Source organism: Cherax quadricarinatus, chromosome 9, assembly GCF_038502225.1.
Source record: "Cherax quadricarinatus isolate ZL_2023a chromosome 9, ASM3850222v1, whole genome shotgun sequence".
Lineage (NCBI taxonomy): Eukaryota > Metazoa > Arthropoda > Malacostraca > Decapoda > Parastacidae > Cherax > Cherax quadricarinatus.
The window spans coordinates 20,941,377-20,961,250 of NC_091300.1; the positions used below are offsets into that span (position 1 = coordinate 20,941,377).

At 39.6% G+C, this 19,874-nt stretch overlaps 1 protein-coding gene across 2 annotated transcripts in view; it reads left to right on the forward strand.

Annotated features, from left to right (window-relative positions):
* The window catches only part of LOC128686110 (uncharacterized), a 321,836-nt gene that overhangs the window by 275,408 nt on the left and 26,554 nt on the right, over positions 1 to 19,874 (forward strand). For both annotated transcript variants that reach the window (XM_070083299.1, XM_070083298.1), the window contains exons 7-12: positions 281 to 373; positions 11,095 to 11,288; positions 12,592 to 12,729; positions 14,636 to 14,724; positions 18,896 to 19,118; positions 19,657 to 19,748. In XM_070083299.1, the coding sequence (XP_069939400.1) occupies positions 281 to 373; positions 11,095 to 11,288; positions 12,592 to 12,729; positions 14,636 to 14,724; positions 18,896 to 19,118; positions 19,657 to 19,748 (829 nt within the window). The remainder of the gene's footprint in view (positions 1 to 280; positions 374 to 11,094; positions 11,289 to 12,591; positions 12,730 to 14,635; positions 14,725 to 18,895; positions 19,119 to 19,656; positions 19,749 to 19,874) is intronic.

The following is a 19,874-nucleotide window of genomic DNA, read 5'->3' on the forward strand; positions in this document are numbered from 1 at the left end:
TAAATAATCTATGTCTAGTTCTTAAATATTCTTTAAGCATTATGGTTAGTGTGCATTACATATTAGTGGCTTTCTTTTGTGCCTAACAGTGTTTTATTACATGTAAACTACATTATCTGTGTAATTCATAAAAGAAATCAAAATTTAAATTAATATATAGAAAATAAATAATATTGAAACTAATATATAGTATTGCTACATGTGCCTTTATCATAACAGTTCTCAGCTAGCCATTAAGTGCAAGACACCTACAGGCACTGACAAAGCTTTACTTCCTCAGGCAAGAGAACGCGAACATCATGGTAAGTTGGACCTCAAGGCACTACTGATCAAACCCGTGCAGCGCTTGCCACAGTACGAACTGCTACTCAAGGTGAGGTGCATTCTACTACCTTAAAAATATATATTATTTCTCTGGGAAATTCTAAATCTTCATAAGAGTATTTACATTCATCTTGCCACTACAAAGCTGATTTCATCTCCATTATAGTTTAACAACCCAAATTAAGCAGTCATCCTTCACAAAGGATTATCTTATCCAGAGGCTTTTCCCAAATAACCTAAACCATTATAAAATCATTCCAGAATAATATATGGACTGAGAGGTTATCTTAAATTTCCTTTCAAAAATGTGGGTAATTTTTGAGTCATTCCTGCAACGTTATTGTGACTTTTATTCCTCATCAAGAATCATTTACCCTCAGAAACATACTGTTTCTTTCTGTAATTAGTAGATGATTGTTAGTAATGGACAAGTTAACTGAGGAACCATCCCTTCTTACTATATTCATTGGGAAGCACTGGACCTATAAGGATCATACAGCACCTGGGGAATGGGAGGTAATAATCTGATTTAGTTTGAGGAAAAAGAAGGGAGCTCCAATTCCTTGGATTAAGAACCCTTGGCAGGCATCAACACTTTCTCTTTAAAGACCAAATTCCTTTTAGTATGAGGGGAAAATAACAAATAAGAGTGTTTTAGCATGTTAAGACTTGCAGATAATAAATTCTCATGAGACAAACACACCACAGACACATAACTCGAGTCACTTGGAGTCACCTTGAGTCACCACGAGTCACCTCATGTCACCTCATGTCACCTGATGTATTTCTGAACTCATGCTAGAGGGAGGGCTTCAAGACACTGGGTAAATTTTTGAGACTTATTTTGGGAAAAAAAAAAAATATCTTCAATGCCATAAAATACAGTAATCTGATTAGGTCAGCTAATGAATAAGAATACAGTGGACCCTTGGTTACCGGCCGTAATCCGTTCCAAAAAGTCGGCCGAAAACCGAAATAATATTTCCCATAAGAATTAATGGAAATACAATTAATCCATTCCAGACAAAAATATTCACAAAAAATAATTTTTTTAACAATTATATAAATATTACATACCATTATTGAAGACTAATGCTGGCTTCTGGAAGATTGGGAGGAGGAAAGAGGGAGGGCTTAGTGTTTGGAAGGGAAATCCCCCTCCATAAGGATTCAGGTACTGGGGTTACTTTCCTTCTTGGTCTTTTAATGCTACTAGGACCAGCTACACTTCCTGTATGCTTGCTACACTTCCTGCATGCTGGCTACACTTCCTGCATACCTGTTACACTTCCCACATGCTTGCTACACTCCCTGCATGCCTGCTACACTTCCTGTATGCTTGCTACACTTCCTGCATGCCTGCTACACTCCCTGCATGCCTGCTACACTTCCTGCATGCTTACACTTCCTGCATGCCTGCTACACTCCCTGCATGCCTGCTACACTTCCTGCATGCCTGCTACACTCCCTGCATGCCTGCTACACTTCCTGCATACCTGCTACACTTCCTGCATGCCTGCTACACTTCCTGCATGTCTGCTACACTCCCAGCATGCCTGCTACACTCCCTGCATACCTGCTACACTTCCTGCATGCCTGCTACACTTCCTGCATGTCTGCTACACTCCCAGCATGCCTGCTACACTCCCTGCATGCCTGCTACACTCCCTGCATGCCTGCTACACTCCCAGCATGCCTGCTACACTCCCTGCATGCCTGCTACACTCCCTGCATGCCTGCTACACTCCCTGCATGCCTGCTACACTCCCTGCATGCCTGCTACACTCCCTGCATGCCTGCTACACTCCCAGCATACCTGCTACACTCCCTGCATGCCTGCTACACTCCCTGCATGTCTGCTGCACTCCCTGCATGCCTGCTACACTTCCTGCATCCCTGCTACACTTCCTGCATGCCTGCTACACTTCTTGCATACCTGCTACACTTCCTGTATACCTGCTACACTTCCTGCATACCTGCTACACTTCCTGCATACATGCTACACTCCCTGCATGCCTGCTATATTCCCAGCATGCCTGCTACACTCCCTGCATGCCTGCTACACTTCCTGCATACCTGCTACACTTCCTGCATACCTGCTACACTTCCTGCATACCTGCTACACTTCCTGCATGCCTGCTACACTTCCTGCATGTCTGCTACACTTCATGTATGTCTGCTACACTCCCAGCATGCCTGCTACACTCCCTGCATGGCTGTTACACTCACTGCATGCCTGTTACACTCCCTGCATGCCTGCTACACTTCCTGCATGCCTGCTACACTCCCTGCATGTCTACTACATTTCCTGCATGCCTGCTACACTCCCTGCATGGCTGTTACACTCACTGCATGCCTGCTACACTCCCTCCATGCCTTTACAATCCCTGCATGCCTGCTACACTCCCTGCATGTCTACTACATATCCTGCATGCCTGGTACACTCCCTGCATGCCTGCTACACTTCCTGCATACCTGCTACACTTCCTGCATACCTGCTACACTTCCTGCATACCTGCTACACTTCCTGCATGCCTGCTACACTTCCTGCATGTCTGCTACACTTCATGTATGTCTGCTACACTCCCAGCATGCCTGCTACACTCCCTGCATGGCTGTTACACTCACTGCATGCCTGTTACACTCCCTGCATGCCTGCTACACTTCCTGCATGCCTGCTACACTCCCTGCATGTCTACTACATTTCCTGCATGCCTGCTACACTTCCTGCATGCCTGCTACACTCCCTGCATGTCTACTACATTTCCTGCATGCCTGCTACACTCCCTGCATGCCTGCTGCACTCTCTACATGCCTGCTACACTTCACACTTAAATTCCATGGTGTTTCTCACTTTTTTTTACCACAGGAACTTTCTTTGGAGCCATGGTTACTTATTTCACAGTTGCACTGCAAAAAACACAAACTACAATGGGAAATAAGTGAAATGTTTGGATGTATGAGTAAAAGCTTCCTCAGCCGCTGAGAGAGACAGCCAAACTGATGTGCAAGAGGCCCCAACTGGCGGATGGACGCGTCCCAAACAACCGATCACTGAATTAACAGCCGGGCGCTGAAAAACCAGCCGATCACCAAGTTGGCCAATAACAGAAGTGGCTGATAACTGGGGGTTCACTGTATTATTCACTTAATATTTGTGCATATTATAATTTTTAATACAGTACTGTGCTGGAAATATTGCAGCCCAGTAATTGTAGCTCACATTAAGTTATTTGTAAACTAGCATCAGTTACTTGACCTTGCTGCAGTGTCACTATTTCTTTGAGCCAGCTTTGACAAAGGGAGAATTTCTTACCATAAGCAATCAGTCCATGTTTTCTTCTAATTTACAGTGAAGTATTTCTGTATTCCAAAATTATTCAGTAGTACTCTCACAACTGATTTTATTTATATATACAGTGGACCCCCGGTTAACGATATTTTTTCACTCCATAAGTATGTTCAGGTGCCAGTACTGACCGAATTTATTCCCATAAGGAATATTGTGAAGTAGATTATTCCTTTCAGACCCCCAAACATACACGTACAAACGCACTTACATAAATACACTTACATAATTGGTCGCATTCGGAGGTAATCGTTATGCGGGGGTCCACTGTATATATATATATATATATATATATATATACAGTGGACCCCCGCATAGCGATTTTAATCTGTGCAAGAGGGCTCATTGTTATGCGAAATGATCGGTATGCGAATGAATTTTCCCCATAAGAAATAATGGAAATCAAATTAATCCGTGCAAGACACCCAAAAGTATGAAAAAACAAAAATTTTACCACATGAAATGTTAATTTTAATACACACAAACTGAAAAAGGCATGCACAATTACATGACACTTACTTTTATTGAAGATCTGGTGATGATTGATGGGATGGGAGGAGGAGAGAGTGTTAGTGTTTAGAAGGGGAATCCCCTTCCATTAAGACTTGAGGTGTCGAGTCCTTTTCTGGGGTTACTTCCCTTCTTCTTTTAATGCCACTAGGACCAGCTTCAGAGTCACTGGACTTCTTTCGCACAACATATCTGTCCATAGTGGCCTGTACCTCTCGTTCCTTTATGACTTCCCTAAAGTGTTTCACAACATTGTCAGTGTAATAATCACCAGCACGGCTTGCAATAGCTGTGTGAGGGTGATTTTCATCAAAAAAGGTTTGCACTTCAAGCCACTTTGCACACATTTCCTTAATCTTTGTAGTAGGCAACTTCTTCAATTTCTCTCTCCCCTCCTCTGAACCAGTTTCCTCAGGTCTGGCCTCTTGCTGTTGAAGTTGATCTATCAGCTCATCAGTGGTTAGTTCTTCATTGTCCTCCTCCACCAACTCTTCCACATCCTCCCCACTAACCTCCAACCCCAAGGACTTCCCCAATGCCACAATGGATTCCTCAACTGGCATAATCCTCTCAGGGTTAGCCTCAAACCCTTCAAAATCCCTTTTGTCTACACATTCTGGCCACAGTTTCTTCCAAGCAGAGTTCAAGGTCTTCTTAGTCACTCCCTCCAAAGCCTTACCTATAAGGTTTACACAATTGAGGATATTAAAGTGCTCTCTCCAAAACTCTCTTAGAGTCAGTTGAGTTTCTGAGGTCACTACAAAGCACCTTTCAAACAGAGCTTTTGTGTACAGTTTTTTGAAGTTTGCAATAACCTGCTGGTCCATGGGCTGCAGGAGAGGAGTGGTATTAGGAGGCAAAAACTTCACCTTAATGAATTTCATGTCCCCATAAAGTCGCTCTGCCACGTCTGTAGGATGACCAGGGGCATTGTCTAACACCAGGAGGCACTTAAGTTCTAATTTCTTTTCAGTTAGGTAATCTTTCACATTGGGGACAAATGCATGGTGTAACCAGTCATAGAAAAAGTCCCTAGTGACCCATGCCTTACTGTTTGCCCTCCACAGCACACACAAATTCTCCTTGAGGACATTCTTTTGCCTGAACGGTCTGGGAGTTTCAGAGTGATACACTAATAAAGGCTTCACTTTGCAATCACCAGTAGCATTAGAACACATCAACAAAGTAAGCCTGTCTTTCATAGGCTTATGTCCTGGGAGTGCCTTTTCCTCCCGAGTAATGTAGGTCCTGCTTGGCATTTTCTTCCAAAACAGGCCTGTTTCATCACAATTAAACACTTGTTCAGGTTTCAGTCCTTCACTGTCTATGTACTCCTTGAATTCCTGCACATATTTTTCAGCTGCTTTGTGGTCCGAACTGGCAGCCTCACCATGCCTTATCACACTATGTATGCCACTATGCTTCTTAAATCTCTCAAACCAACCTTTGCTGGCCTTAAATTCACTCACATCATCACTAGTTGCAGGCATTTTTTTAATTAAATCCTCATGCAACTTCCTAGCCTTTTTCGCTTATGATCGCTTGAGTGACGCTATCTCCTGCTAGCTGTTTTTCATTTATCCACACCAATAAGAGTCTCTCAACATCTTCCATCACTTGCGATCTCTGTTTCGAAAACACAGTTAAACCTTTGGCAAGAACAGCTTCCTTGATTGCCTTTCTGTTGCCCACAATAGTAGCGATGGTTGATTGGGGTTTCTTGTACAACTTGGCCAGGTCGGTGACATGCACTCCACTTTCATACTTATCAATGATCTCTTTCTTCATCTCTATAGTAATTCTCACCCTTATTGCTGTAGGGTTGGCACTAGAAGCTTTCTTGGGGCCCATGGTCACTTATTTGGCAGATAAAATCACCAAAAACACTGTAATAATACGAAATGTTCCAATTGTATGCTTGGATGTTACCGCGGAGGCTGGCTGGTAAACAATGCCACCGGCGGCACATGTGAGGCTGGCTAAGGGCGCACATTGGACGCGTCTCGGACGAAGAGCGGTGAGCAGGTTTTTGAGCGGTATGCGAGGCAAAATTTTTGCGATAAAAGCGAGCGGTATGCGGATTGTACGTTATGTGATGGCGATGGTATGCGGGGGTCCACTGTATATATATATCCTCTCCTCACTTAACAACAGAGTTCCATTCCTAAGACCACGTCGTTAAACGAATTCATCGCTAAGTGAAAAGCATAATATAATGGTAGTGAGTTTGTGTCAACCATCTTTGATATTGTTTTAATGTCACCTTTGCACCATTTATAACATTTCTGGTATATGTATTTTTAAATGCTTTTACAGTAGTGTACTGTATATTGAAATAAGCAGAATAAAAGAAATCAGCTGTAATGTACATCATTTAGGTAGGAATACTGGTCAGAGAGTTCGTCGCAAGTCCAAGGCATCATCAGTAAGCGAGTATGTCGCTAAGTGAGGAGAGGCTGTTTATATATACAGTAGGGCCCCACTTATACGGCGGGTTAGGTTCCAGGCTGTCGCCGGAAAGCAGACATCGCCGGAAGGCAGAACGCCATTTTTTCCATTTATAAATGCATATAAATGCCAGACAACAAGTTTACACTAAATTATATTAAGTTAGTAATAGAACTAGGCATTAAAGACACACAAAGTAAAATAGATTCACAGTAAATTCATTACTTATCTTAAAGTATTTGTAATCTTAATGTAGGGAGAGAGGTGAGTAGTACTTATTTGTAGGAAGTCAGGTGCAGGTAGCCCAGGTGTAGGTAGCCCTGGCTCCCTGTCTCATACTTAATATACGATATTTAAAACATCCCATAGAGGTAAAATACACATACAATACACTCATTATTTACCATAAAATATGTGTAGTCTTAATATAGGAAGTCTGGAACAGAAATTCTCCAGGCTGAGGGACTGACAACCTCAAATCTACGACTTCAAGGGTGATGGACTGATTACATCGTCTTCACATCTCTACTGCTCCTGCCTACTTTCTGTACTCGACTGAAGAAGCCTACTGTGTAGGCGAAACATTTCGGAATAAAGTTGCCTAAATGTTGCCTATGTGTCTTACCTACCAATGCTAGTGGGGATTGCAAAGTGAAGCCTTTACTCATGTATCACTCTGAAAATCCCAGAGTGTTCAAGAAAAACAGTGTCTCATCACTCATCAGTACTCTTCAATAAAGGTAAGTGTCATTTTAGTATTTATTTATGTATTTGTTGTGCATGTCTCATTGTTTTCTTCGTAGGGAAATGTATATTTCATGTAAAAAAAATTATTTTTTTTTTAATACTTCTGGCTGTCTGGAACGGATTAATTGGATTTCCATTATTTCGTACGGGGAAAATTAATTCAGCTAACGATAAATTCGGCTAAGGACAAGCTCTCTGGAATGGATTAAAATCATTGGTCGAGGGTCCACTGTATATATATACATGTACATATATATATATATATAAAGAGGTTTGGTAATAAGTAATACATGTTTTATGAAAGAGGATAAATAAGTATACAAGGTATGATATAGCACATAATGAAAGTAGTTTTAGATTATGTATTGGTGGATAAAAGGTTGATGGGTAGGCTTAAGGATGTACATGTTTATGGAGGGGCACCTGATATGTCAGATCATTATTTAGTTGTAGCTACAGTTAGAGTAGGAGGTAGATGGGACAAAAGGAAAATGGAAACAACAGGTAAGAGAGAGGTGAAAGTGTATAAACTAAGGGAGGAGGAAATTAGGGTGAGATATAAGCAAATATTGGCAGAAAGGTGGGCTAATGCAAGTATGAGTAGTGGGGAGGTTGAAGAGGGTTGGAATAGTTTTAAAAATGCAGTATTAGAATGTGGGGCAGAAGTTTGTGGCTATTGGAGGGTGGGTGCAGGAGGAAAGAGGAGTGATTGGTGGAATGATGAAGTAAAGGGTGTGATAAAAGGGAAAAAGGTAGCTTATGAGAGGTTTTTACAAAGTAGAAGTGCTATAAGAAGAACAGAGTATATGGAGAGTAAAAGAAAGGTGAAGAGAGTGGTGAGAGTGTGCAAAAGGAGAGCAGATGATAGAGTGGGAGAGGCATTGTCAAAAAATTTTGATGAAAACAAGACAAAATCTTGGAATGAGATAAACAAGTTAACCCTTTCAGGGTTTCCGACGTGCTAGTATGGCTTGCGCACCAGGGTTATTGATGTACTAGTATGCCTAAATTCTAGCGCCTTCAAATTTAGTGAGAGAAAGTTGGTAGGCCTACATATGAAAGAATGGGTCTATGTGGTCAGTGTGCACAGTATAAAAAAAAAATCCTGCAGCACACAGTGCATAATGAGAAAAAAAAAATCCGAGCGTGTTTTTGGTTTAAATCAGCGACATTGCAGTGTATTTTCGTATGGTATTTATGGTTGTATTTTAGTTTTCCTGGTCTCATTTTATAGAATGGAAGACATACTACAGAAACTGGGATGATTTTGATTGGTATGTAGAAATCAGCTACTGCTTTAAATACTCTACATAAAATTTATTCATCAGCTATTGATAAAATCATTACTGACACAATATAGTATTACATACATATTAAAATTGACACAGACAACGGAACAGGTTGAGATTGAATCCATTGCCAGCAAGTCTTAAAACTCCAGGTCATTGCATAAACCACTGGGCCACCTGACTATAATAAGATTTATCCAACTAGGTATATTTCTGTACACCATAGGGAAGTTAGCATGGGGCCCATGCTAACAAACCACCCATTCTGTGGTTTGTTTGCAGTCATGTTATTACAGTTTTGTGAGTTATTGATGCAGATATGGCAGTGTTACCATACCTTACCTCTGACCATACATTTGAGGGGACAATATTGAATGTCACCTTAATATTTACAAGTATAGTATTGAAGAAAGTAAATGTATTTAGATATTTGGAAGTGGATGTGTCAACAAATAGACATAATAAAGAATAAAGTAAAAAAGTTACATGGAATTAGGAGTATGTCAAATATTGGTATCAATGGGTATTGGCCAATTTTGATGGTACTGGTATTGGCCTAAAAATGAGCATTGGTAAATTTTGGTAGTATTGGTACCAAGATCATTAGGTATCAGGTAATTTTGATTGTTTCAACATCAGCCTAAAATTGAGTATCAGTATTGGCAAAACATTTGGTATTGTTCCAGACCTATATGGAATGTTGAGGCATCTGTGAAAAAAAAAAAATATCATTGTATGTAGAAAGATTGTTCCAAATTATAGTGGTACCAATACTTTTGTATAGGTGTGAGGCAAGGTCATTGTGTGTTTCAGTGAGGAGGAGGCTGGAGGCAATGGATTTGTCATGTTTGAGATCAGTGTTTGGTGTGAATATCAGATAAAAAATGAGTGAAGACAGTGGTAGTATGTATGGAAAGTATACAGGTGGCCCTCCACATTTGCGAAGGTTAGGGGATCAAGAACCTCGCGAATGTTGAAAATTCACGAATGTTTGGTGCACAAATATATTGTAGGGAAATATAATAATAGCATTTACTTAGCCTAACAATACTGCTTCTTTAACCTATTGAACCATGAACAATCATAAAACACATGAAAACATCGTAAAATACATACAAGTATTGTACATACATGCACATTATGATTTATTGACAACTGAGACCGTTTCCTCTTCATATCTATGAACAGAGTTTTGTAGGGAATTATGCTCCTATCAGTGTTGTTCATCACCTTCAAAGCCCTCAACATTGATGGGTTTGTGTCGTAAAAAATTGCTTGAGCTGTGCTGTCATTATCATCACTTGCCCTAGTTTTTCAAGGGTGAGGGCTTTAGGTTGATTAGCCTCAGCAACACTCTCCTCTTCTTCATCCTCATTCTCTGCCTTCACAATCTCCAGTAACTCTTCATCATTTAGGCCCAGTGCATGTTCATCAACCAGTTCTCTCATCTTACCCTCCTGCATTTCCTCGAACCCTTCACCACCAACTAACCTTGTTAACTCCACAGTCTTCCTCACGGCTTTGTTAATCTCATCCTGAGGACCAAATCCAACGAAATCTCACACACACTCTGGCCACAAAGCCCTCAAACAACCCTTCACTGTTTGAGAGTGTAAATCCTTGACACTCTTATGCACTGTTGAGAGGCAGTCAACAATGGTGAATTTCTTCCAGTATTGAGTGACACTCATATAAGGACAGTGACTGAGTGAGTGGTGGACTGGCAGGCTGGCTTCCAGTTGAGGGGGTAAGAGGGAGGGTAGTAGGGATGCTGCGGGAAGCATAAATATGATTGGGCAGCTGGGCATTCACGAATGTTCGAAGCTCGCGAAAGTGGAACTCACGAATGTTGAGGGCCACCTGTAATTCAGAAAGCAGTTGAGTGGTTGTTAAGATAATTTTGCTCATATAGAAAGGCTGGAACAAGATAAATTGACCAACAGGGTGTATAAATCTAGTTGTGGATGGAAAGAGAGGTAGGGGATCATGCTAGGAAGGGTGGGATGAAGGGTGTGTAGGTGATGTTAAATGGTAACAGCATGAGCATCTGGCAGGGATGTGTGAGCATGTTTCACCAGAGTGTGTGGAGACAAGTGGTTTCCAGATTTTGAAATGCTGTTGGAGTGTGAGCAAGGTGAAGACTCAGGAGTAAGATTTATGACTCAGACACTGTTTAGCTGGATGAGTTATAGAGGTGGGAAGCAAGTGCCTTTACTCTAACGAATGAGTATGGATGTAGTATCTCCATATGTTACATTAAATCTGTTACTGATCAGTATTATTGTAGCACCACTTAAATTCAGTGTACAATCATTGTTTATATTGTTTCCTCCAATAAAGAGGGTAATTATGGTAATGTAAGAACTTAAAACAAGGATAACTAGTAATGCTTTCATTATTTTCACAATTTTCATCTCTTTTGTGCAGCGACTCCTGAAGCACACAAGCCGAGACCACCCCGACCATCCCTTGCTGACAGAAGCCATTGGTGTAGTGCAGCAGCTGGCCAGTAGGATAAATGCTGTTGAACAAGAAGCTGTTCAACACGAGGAACAACAGTTACACCTAAAAGAACTTGAGAATATTATTGAGGGCCTTGTTGGTCTTGTCCAACCAGATAGGTAATTGTAGAAATATATTCTCAGTATAAGTTAAAACTTTCTTGCTACAAGCTGGTAGTTTTTAGTATTCATAATATTAAGAGGTTGATGATAATCATCATTACCTCTGTCAGTTTTTGCTGCAGGAATTATTGTTGCCCCTGCCATCTGTGTGTTGTCGTGTGTGTTAGCTAAAATTTTCCTTAAGAAAGGATGGGAGTCAGAAAATTTGTTTCAGATCAAGTGTAAAACCTTGTAGGTGACACCAGTACTACTCAAAGACTCTTTTTTTTTTTTTAACACTCTAGCTGTCTCCCACCGAAGTAGGGCTCTCACTCTACCTGGCAAACAGCCCTGCCTTGGTAGAGCTGTTTGCCAGAAGCATGACATTACAGTTAAGTGCCCCTCCAGACTGCAACATTCCCACCCCTCAAAAGTGCTGGCACAGTACTTCCCACCTCCAGGACTCAAGTCCAGCTGACTTGTTTCTCTGAATCCCTTCATAAATGTTAATTTGCTCACTCTCCAGTAGCATGTCGAATCATAAAAACCACTTGCTGCCACTCACTCCTGTTTGACATGCAAGAACAACTCCTACTCCTTCCCACTCCAGATTTGTATGCCCTTCTAGTCATCCTGTTTTTCTCCATCCTCTATTCAGCCCTCTGAATAATATTGTAGTTACTCCATACTTCCTCCTTATCACCAAACTACAAATTCTTTGCACACACATTGCCCTCAAACATATCATCTCTACTGCCTCTAGCCTCCTCCTTGTGCAACATTCAAAACCCATTCTTCACATCCATACATAGTGTTGGGACTGCTATGCTCTGCAACATTTTCCTTTTTTGCCTCCATGAATAATGTTCTTAATCTTCACAGATGCCTCAGTGCACCATGCACCTTTTTTTTCTTTGCAAATTCTTTGGCTTACTTCATTTCTCTGCCGGCAAATCCACTCCCAAATATCAGAAAGCATTAACATCCTCCATGCTCCCTCTTTCCAGTCTGATATCCAGTCACCTGTTCCCTATATTTTTTGATCACCTTGCTCTGTCCTATGTTTGTTTTTAAAATTCTTCCTTTACATACCTTCCCAAATTCATTTACCATACTTTTCAACTTTGCTTCAAAATCTCCCAAACGATCTGCTCACCAAGAGTTCAGCCTTCAGTTTAATTCAGTTCAGTTAAAGAAAGTATGGAATAAAACCACTGATTATTATTGAGGTATCAACAAATTTCCCTTGGAACTAGTGAGAGACTACTGTTTTTTTTCAACATGTTGACTGTTTCCAAATATATTGAGCTTTCTTTGGCAGGACGTTCTTGCGTCACGACTTAGTAACGATGCATCCTGGACCAGTGACACGCAAAGAGCGCTGCCTGTTTCTATTTTCTGATCTTCTTGTCATCACTGCCATCAAGAGACGCTCGGGCACTATTCGGAAAGGTTTGAGGTAAAAATATTTACACAGTCACCTCTCATTTTTACCAAAAGTATGATTGGGTCTAATAAAAATGATTACTATGTAAATAGTCATATGTGTACACCTGCCATCCTACTTACGACTGAGCTTAGTTCCAACCAACCAATTGCAAGTCAAAATGGACATAAGTCGAACCTTAGAAAATTGCCAGTAGCGGCTAGGACCCTGGGTAACTTAAAAAGAGATTGGACAAATATATGAGTGGGAGAGGCTGGGTTTGATGGTTGTTTAGCGTATGGGAGCAAATTCTTGGGCAGCTTTGGGAAAAGGTTGGACAAATACAGGGGTGGTTTTGATAAGGACCTTACTTGTATGGGCCAGTAGGCCTGCTGCAGTGTTCCTTCATTCTTATGTTCTTAAGAACATAAGAAAGGAGGAACACTGCAGCAGGCCAGTTGCCCCAAACTGGGCATGTCCTATTTTATATGTTACCCAAGCCATAGATTTTGTAACCTTTTGAACCAGGTAAGAACCAGAAATAATGGATTTAAGTTGGGATAAATTTAGATTTAGAAAGGACATAGGTAAGTACTGGTTTTCAAGCAGAGTTGTAGATGCGTGGAACAATCTTCTGAGTAGGTTGATCGAGGCTAGGAACTTGGGTAGCTTTAAAAAGAGATTGGACAAATATATGAGTTAGAGGGGCTCGGTTTGATTGGTGTTGTGGGTACGGGAGTGAATTCTTGGGTAGCTTTGGGTAGGGGTGGTTTTGATAAGGACCTGCCTTGTATGGGCCAGTAGGCCTTCTGCAGTGTTCCTCCATTTTTATGTTCTTTTGTACCAGCTGACTTTTCCACTACATGTATAACTACTACTACTACTACCTCTACTTGTGTGGGCATAACGTTGTCAATAAAGAATCACATTATACTGTTTGTGTGTTTATTTTTCCAAGCCTGTGTGGCACGTTGCCGTGAGTAGTGGTCAAATATCATGCAGCGGTATGCAGTATGCATCTGGCAGCCCTGCTGCCAGACGCATGGTCATAAGTCGAGTAGTCTTATGTCGCGCAGGTCGTAAGTAGGATGGTAGATGTATTCTACAATACAAAAGACGAAACAAGTGTATGTGACAACCTCATAGTGTAGTACAGTAATTTTATGTAGATAAACTAATTTTTGTATAACTGCTATCTCGTATTTTTATGAAGGAATGTAAAATTATAATTCGAGTAGAACAAAGAATATTGTCAGTGAAAGTCTTTATTAATAAATTTTGTGTTAAGGGGTGAACTTGACAGACTCTTACACAGGAACACAAAACTCGAGTTTATATAATCCATCAAACTGGAGGAGGTGGAGGAGACATGTTATAAAATTTGATGACATCTGGGGCTAGGCTTGCCATTTTAGTTCAGGTGTTGGTCACTGCCTTTGGAGAATAATTTATGTTAGAGGTAGTGTATTGCTGGATGCTCCCTCATTCTGTCTAGTGGCGTTTTGTGTCCATATAACTGCTGGTTCTAAGCATCTTGTTTTGTATTGTTTTTTAAATATCAGTCAGGACATTGTTTAGAAGCATTAATTTCATAGCTACAAAACACTGTCAAACAAAATCAGAGAGGCTTTCAGCATCAATCTGCCTCTTGTCCAGCTGATTTTTTTTCAGAAACACAGACAGCCACCTGAACTGTGGTAAAGCCCCGCTATATATCATTCCCATACCTTCCAGCACTTCTCCTCACACATTGTGATGGAGTACACACTACTCTAAGATCTAGTTTTGTATTTCTCTGTATGCTTTATAAACTTTGCATTTAAATGTAACTGTTTTACTCTGTTTGTTGTCAGTTTACCAAGCATTTCAAAATTATCTTTGCTTGTAGCCTACACCATCAAGGATAACAAAAATGTTAACACTTTTCTTTCTCCCACAGTTTACCGTATACATTACTGAGTTCCTTAGAATCCAACAAATTCAAGCTCTTCAAATTCATTCCATTAGATGACCTGGAGATTGCTAGATGTAAGTTATGGTGCACTCTCATCTATGTATTCAGTGCCATTGTTTATCTCAAACTTTCATGCAATTGATGTCTTAGTCATTCATGTGCCACCACAACTTTTGGTAAGATAAACATATTATGCCTGTGATAGGTATGGAGAGTTCTACCCCCACAGCCCAGTCTGTGGCCAGACTTTCCTGGTGACCTAATCAGCTAAGCTATTGTTACCTACAACCCACAGGCTTACATAGTCATCACAGACTGACTGATCAGGCATTATCTAGAAAAATTTGTCTAGTTTTCCATGAAAACTTCTATACGTATTTGTGCCAGCTATAGTGTTTTATTTTTTTTGTTTTCTTTTACTGTTACAGTAACTACAGTGGAACCTTGACTTACAAGTGTCTCAGCATACGAGTTTTTCGAGCTACGAGCCGTCACTCGATCGATTTTTTGCTCTGAGTTACGAGCCAACATCTGAGTTATGAGCAAGCTTCTCCCACATCCCCCTCAACCCACAACCCACCTCGCTTGTTTATCTATGATTTCATGCTTTAATTCCTTGGACATTATCATCTTTTTCTTCTCAGCACTGTCCTTTGCACTTACTTTCTTAGGACCCATGGTTAGAAAAAAGAAATTTGGCAAAATAACAACACAAAATGCAAGTAAAACACAAGAGAAATGCTTCCACAGTGAGGTAAACAGTGCACTGCGCCAGCTGGTGGTGTTCTGAAGCTCCTCATTATTATTATTATTATTGTTAGTTTAGGGAACTGGAGCACAGATACAATTTCCTAGATCAAGAGCCCCTTACCAGCATCAAGGTTCCATGACACAGGAATTCCACTGGAACAGATTAATGGCATTTCAGTTAATTTAAATGAGGAAAATTGATTTGATATATGAGCAAATTGAGTTATGAGCTAGGTCATGGAACAGATAAAACTCGTAACTCGTGGTTCCACTGTATATTATAAATATCTTTTCTTAGTTATTTCTGAGATTTGGCAGTGCACAGTATGTTTTTTCATGCCAAAATTTAGATTGGTTATTTAACCCTTAAAGGGTCCGTGCCATAGATGTACGGTTTTATGTTCAGGGTCCAAACCGTAGATCTACACCATGAGCTCAGCTCACTCTGATAAGCTGTGAGTGGTAAATTTGGGCCTAGATATGAGAGAATACATCTATGTGGTATGTGTGCACCACAATAAACAAATCCTGCAGCACACAGTGTATAATGAGAGAAAAAAAACAGACAGTGATTTTCGATTAAAACAGCGACTTCGCAGTGTTTTTTCATATATTTTTTATAGTTGTATTTGCGATTTCTTGGTCTCATATGATAGAATGGAAGACATATTACAGAAATAGAGATGATTTTGATTGGTTTTAGCATTGGAAATGGCGTTAAACTAAGCTCAAAGTAGCGGAAATGTTAAATTTTTGCCGATGTTCAAGAGTAAACAAACGACCTCAAACGTCTAAAACACGCCAGCTGGTGGGTCTAATATACATTCACAAATGTGGTGATGATATTTATACAATTATTACAGTATTGTATAACAGTAAATCTTCTATTTTTTTGGTTTGAATATAAATTCATTATGTGAATAAAAAATCAAAATGGAATTCATTTGTAAAGCCTCAAAACGTAACTAATGAACAGAGGAAATGTTAGTTTAGTGCCAGGAATACCTACATTGTTTATTCTGGACCCTATTTTGAAATTGGAATATTTTGAACTTTGTGTTAAATTGGCCAAGTTACCAATTTCCGATCACTTTATTTTGTAGTTGAAACAGTTGACTTGGCAATTTCTTGTGCTCATCGATAGAATAGAAGTAATACTAGTGAAATAGCTAAGAATTTGGTCGACTGGAATAATGTAATTGGCCTAAAATGGGAGTCAAAGTCGGCAAAATCGCCGATTCGTAAATATCGCTGACACATCAAAATTCGCGAGAACATAATTTTGTCAATTTTCCATCAAATTTCGTACTTTTCATTTTATTACCTTCAGAAAAAGATTTTCTACCATTTCATAAGAAAAAATAAAATTTTTTTTTTTTGAAAATTCTTGGACCCTGGTGTGCACTTAGAAATTTGGCCTCTGGACCCTACCTGGTCACTACCTTCTGGAGTTAAAAGTCCTGTCACAGTTGCAATTAAAAAAAATTATCATCTGAAATATTAGAGAAAGTTTTTTGAAGGTAATGACACCAAAAATGTAAAATTTAATGTAAAAATTAGGGAATTACACAGGTGTGAAGTTAGAAATCAGGGAACACTTAACACAACTGTGATTTTGCCCACTTTGAGGCTTATTTTAGGGCAGTTCGAATGCTAAAACTGACCCAGTTCCTGGCTGTTTTGCTAATAAGCTTTCCTCTGTTTATTACTCATATCTCCAGGCTTCTCCAATATAACACTCACACTCCATTATGAATTCATGATCACAAAAATCTAAGTTTTATCCTATTTCTCAGCTCAATAAAATATATGAAAGAATGATGGGTCATGGTTTAGGTCATCCCAATAATTGAAGCAGACTTAGTGAAAACCAGTAAAACAGATGAGAGGTAGGGTGGTCTTTCCCTACCCTACTCAACTCTTCTTTAAAAAAAAGACAAAAAAATCAAATATTTATACCAATTTAAAGCCTATTTCAGGTCACTTCTGGCATGAAACCAAACAAAATTATTTCTGTTTGACTAGTATGTCTTCTAATCTATCAAAGGGCACCAAGAAGCAGCCACCCTAGAAAACATCTCAAACACAAAGTCAGAGGCTAGTTGTTCCAGTCATGCACTATGGGGGGAAGGATTTATTTTATACTGGAGTATACCTGGAGAGGGTTTTGGGGATCAACGCCCCTGCAGCCCAGCCTGTGACCAGACCTTGTGGTGGATCAGAGCCTGATCAGCCAGGTTGCTACTGTTGGCCACATGCAAACTGACATACAAACCACAGCCCAGCTGGTCAGGTACTGACTTAGGTGCCTGTCTACTGCACAGACCCATTCTCTCATGTCTAGGCTAAAATTTACTTCTCACAGCATATTTAAGAGTGCTGTGATTATGACGTGTGCATATGTAAGCACCACTGGCCTCAGTAACATATGTCTACTTGGGAGATTTTGAAGAAAGGAAAAATAATTAAAATTACGCATCTATCACTTGAGTTAGAATTAAAGTACAGTATATACTTAAGATAATCCCATAGCTATGATATACCTTGGAAATCTCCAATAAAATCAGTGAGTATCTTGTAAAATAATTGGCCAAATTTTTCCTAATTTCCTGAATAACTTCTCGTTCTTTTTTATTTCTTATGTCTGGTATGAGTGTTATAGTTTATTTCCTACAGGTATATTGGCAGTTTTGTAATTGTTTTACATGATGGTAAGATTGCTGGTGTCTTTTTTCTGTCTCATACACATGCAAGTTTTCAGGTACGTCTTGCTACTTCTGTTTACACTCAGGTCACACTACACATGTATGTGCAAGCATATAAATACACACCCACACAGGACCCCAATGGAAATAAGTCACTCTGTATGACTTTTTTTTGGGTTATTCTAGGTTTTTTACACATATGCTACTATGTATGATAATCTATGTAATTGTATTTGTGTACACCCAAATAAACTTACTTACCCTCTGGGTTTTCTTTTATTTTCTTTCTAGATCTTGTTCTTGTTTATTTCCTCTTATCTCCATAGGGAAGTGGAACAGAATTCTTCCTCCATGAGCCATGCGTGTCATCAGAGGTGACTAAAACGCTGGGAGCGAGGGGCTAGTAACCTCTTCTCCTGTATATATGCTAAATTTAAAAAGAAAAACTTTCGTTTTTCTTTTTGGGCTACCCTGCCTTGGTGGGATGCGGCCGGTTTGTTGAAAGAAGAAGATATTGGCAATTTCTCTGTATGAATTTTCTTTTGTTATATTTGCACATTTCTAGTAAGTCAGTAACCCCTATTTCTTCTGTAAAAACTTCTGCTTTCTCTTTCTATGTTTGATCTTCTTTTAGGTATTCTAAGTGATACATATTTCAAATGTATGTAAGAGTAAATGTATGTTTGAAAAATGCTAATTTTTTTTTTCAAGGCAGGTAGGCAGTAAGGTTGGCATATAATGCCATACTGTATTCAAAAGTACTGTTACCATTTTTTTTTTTTTTTTGTAGCACGAGATGAAAGTGTGAAGAAGTTAGTGAGAGAGATGGAAACCTTACAAGAAGATCTTAAAACTCTGCAGTACATCTCCAAGCTCTCTAAAACTCTTAGATGTCCTCGAGGGCCATTGGAGGAGTCTGTCCAGGAAATGCTTGCCCAGGTTCAGAAGCAGCTGGCAGAGAGACATGGTGCTGACTCACAACTCATGGAACTTGAGCTCACTATCACTACACAGTTAGTTGAGCACTATCTACAACTATGAGAAAAATACCTGTTTTTGCTTTGTCCTTTGATTAATAATGAAGAAATACAGAACAAAAAGGCACAAGACAGTGACTGGAACAATACACAGATAACCCGCACGTAGGAGGGAGGAGCTTATGACGATGTTTTGGTCCAGACAGAAATGTCATCATAAGCTTCTATCTCTCTCTCCTTTGTATGGGTTATTTGTGTAATGAAGAAATAAAGTGAAATCTTTACATATTTCAATAAGGACATTATATCAAAATATGTATATTGGATACAGGTTATAATTATAAAAAAAGCAGTCTAATATAAAACATTTATTTTATTGATTATAGTTATGAGCACTTTTAAATTTCTAACAGTACCTGCACTTTCTTGCCTCAGTAATATATAACATTGCCAAGCTGACACTTTTTTAAGGTCTGCTTGCCAGTCTCTGGCAGAATTTTCTCCTTATTCTATGTTGTAAATGCTTGTGATTCTTACCTATTTTCTGAAAACCTCTATAAATTTACATTCACAGGGAAAGTATGGAGAATCTAACCTTTATGTTTAGAAGTGCAGAAAAGAGAGCCATGTGGGAGGAAGCATTCAATGATGCTAAACACAAACTAGGTGAGTCATACTCCAAATACTGTACACAGTAGGTCCTCCATTTATGATGTTAAAGCGTTCGTGATTATCTTAACTCCTTTGGCCAGAACTTAGAACCTATTTTTTCTTAGATGCCCACGTTCCACT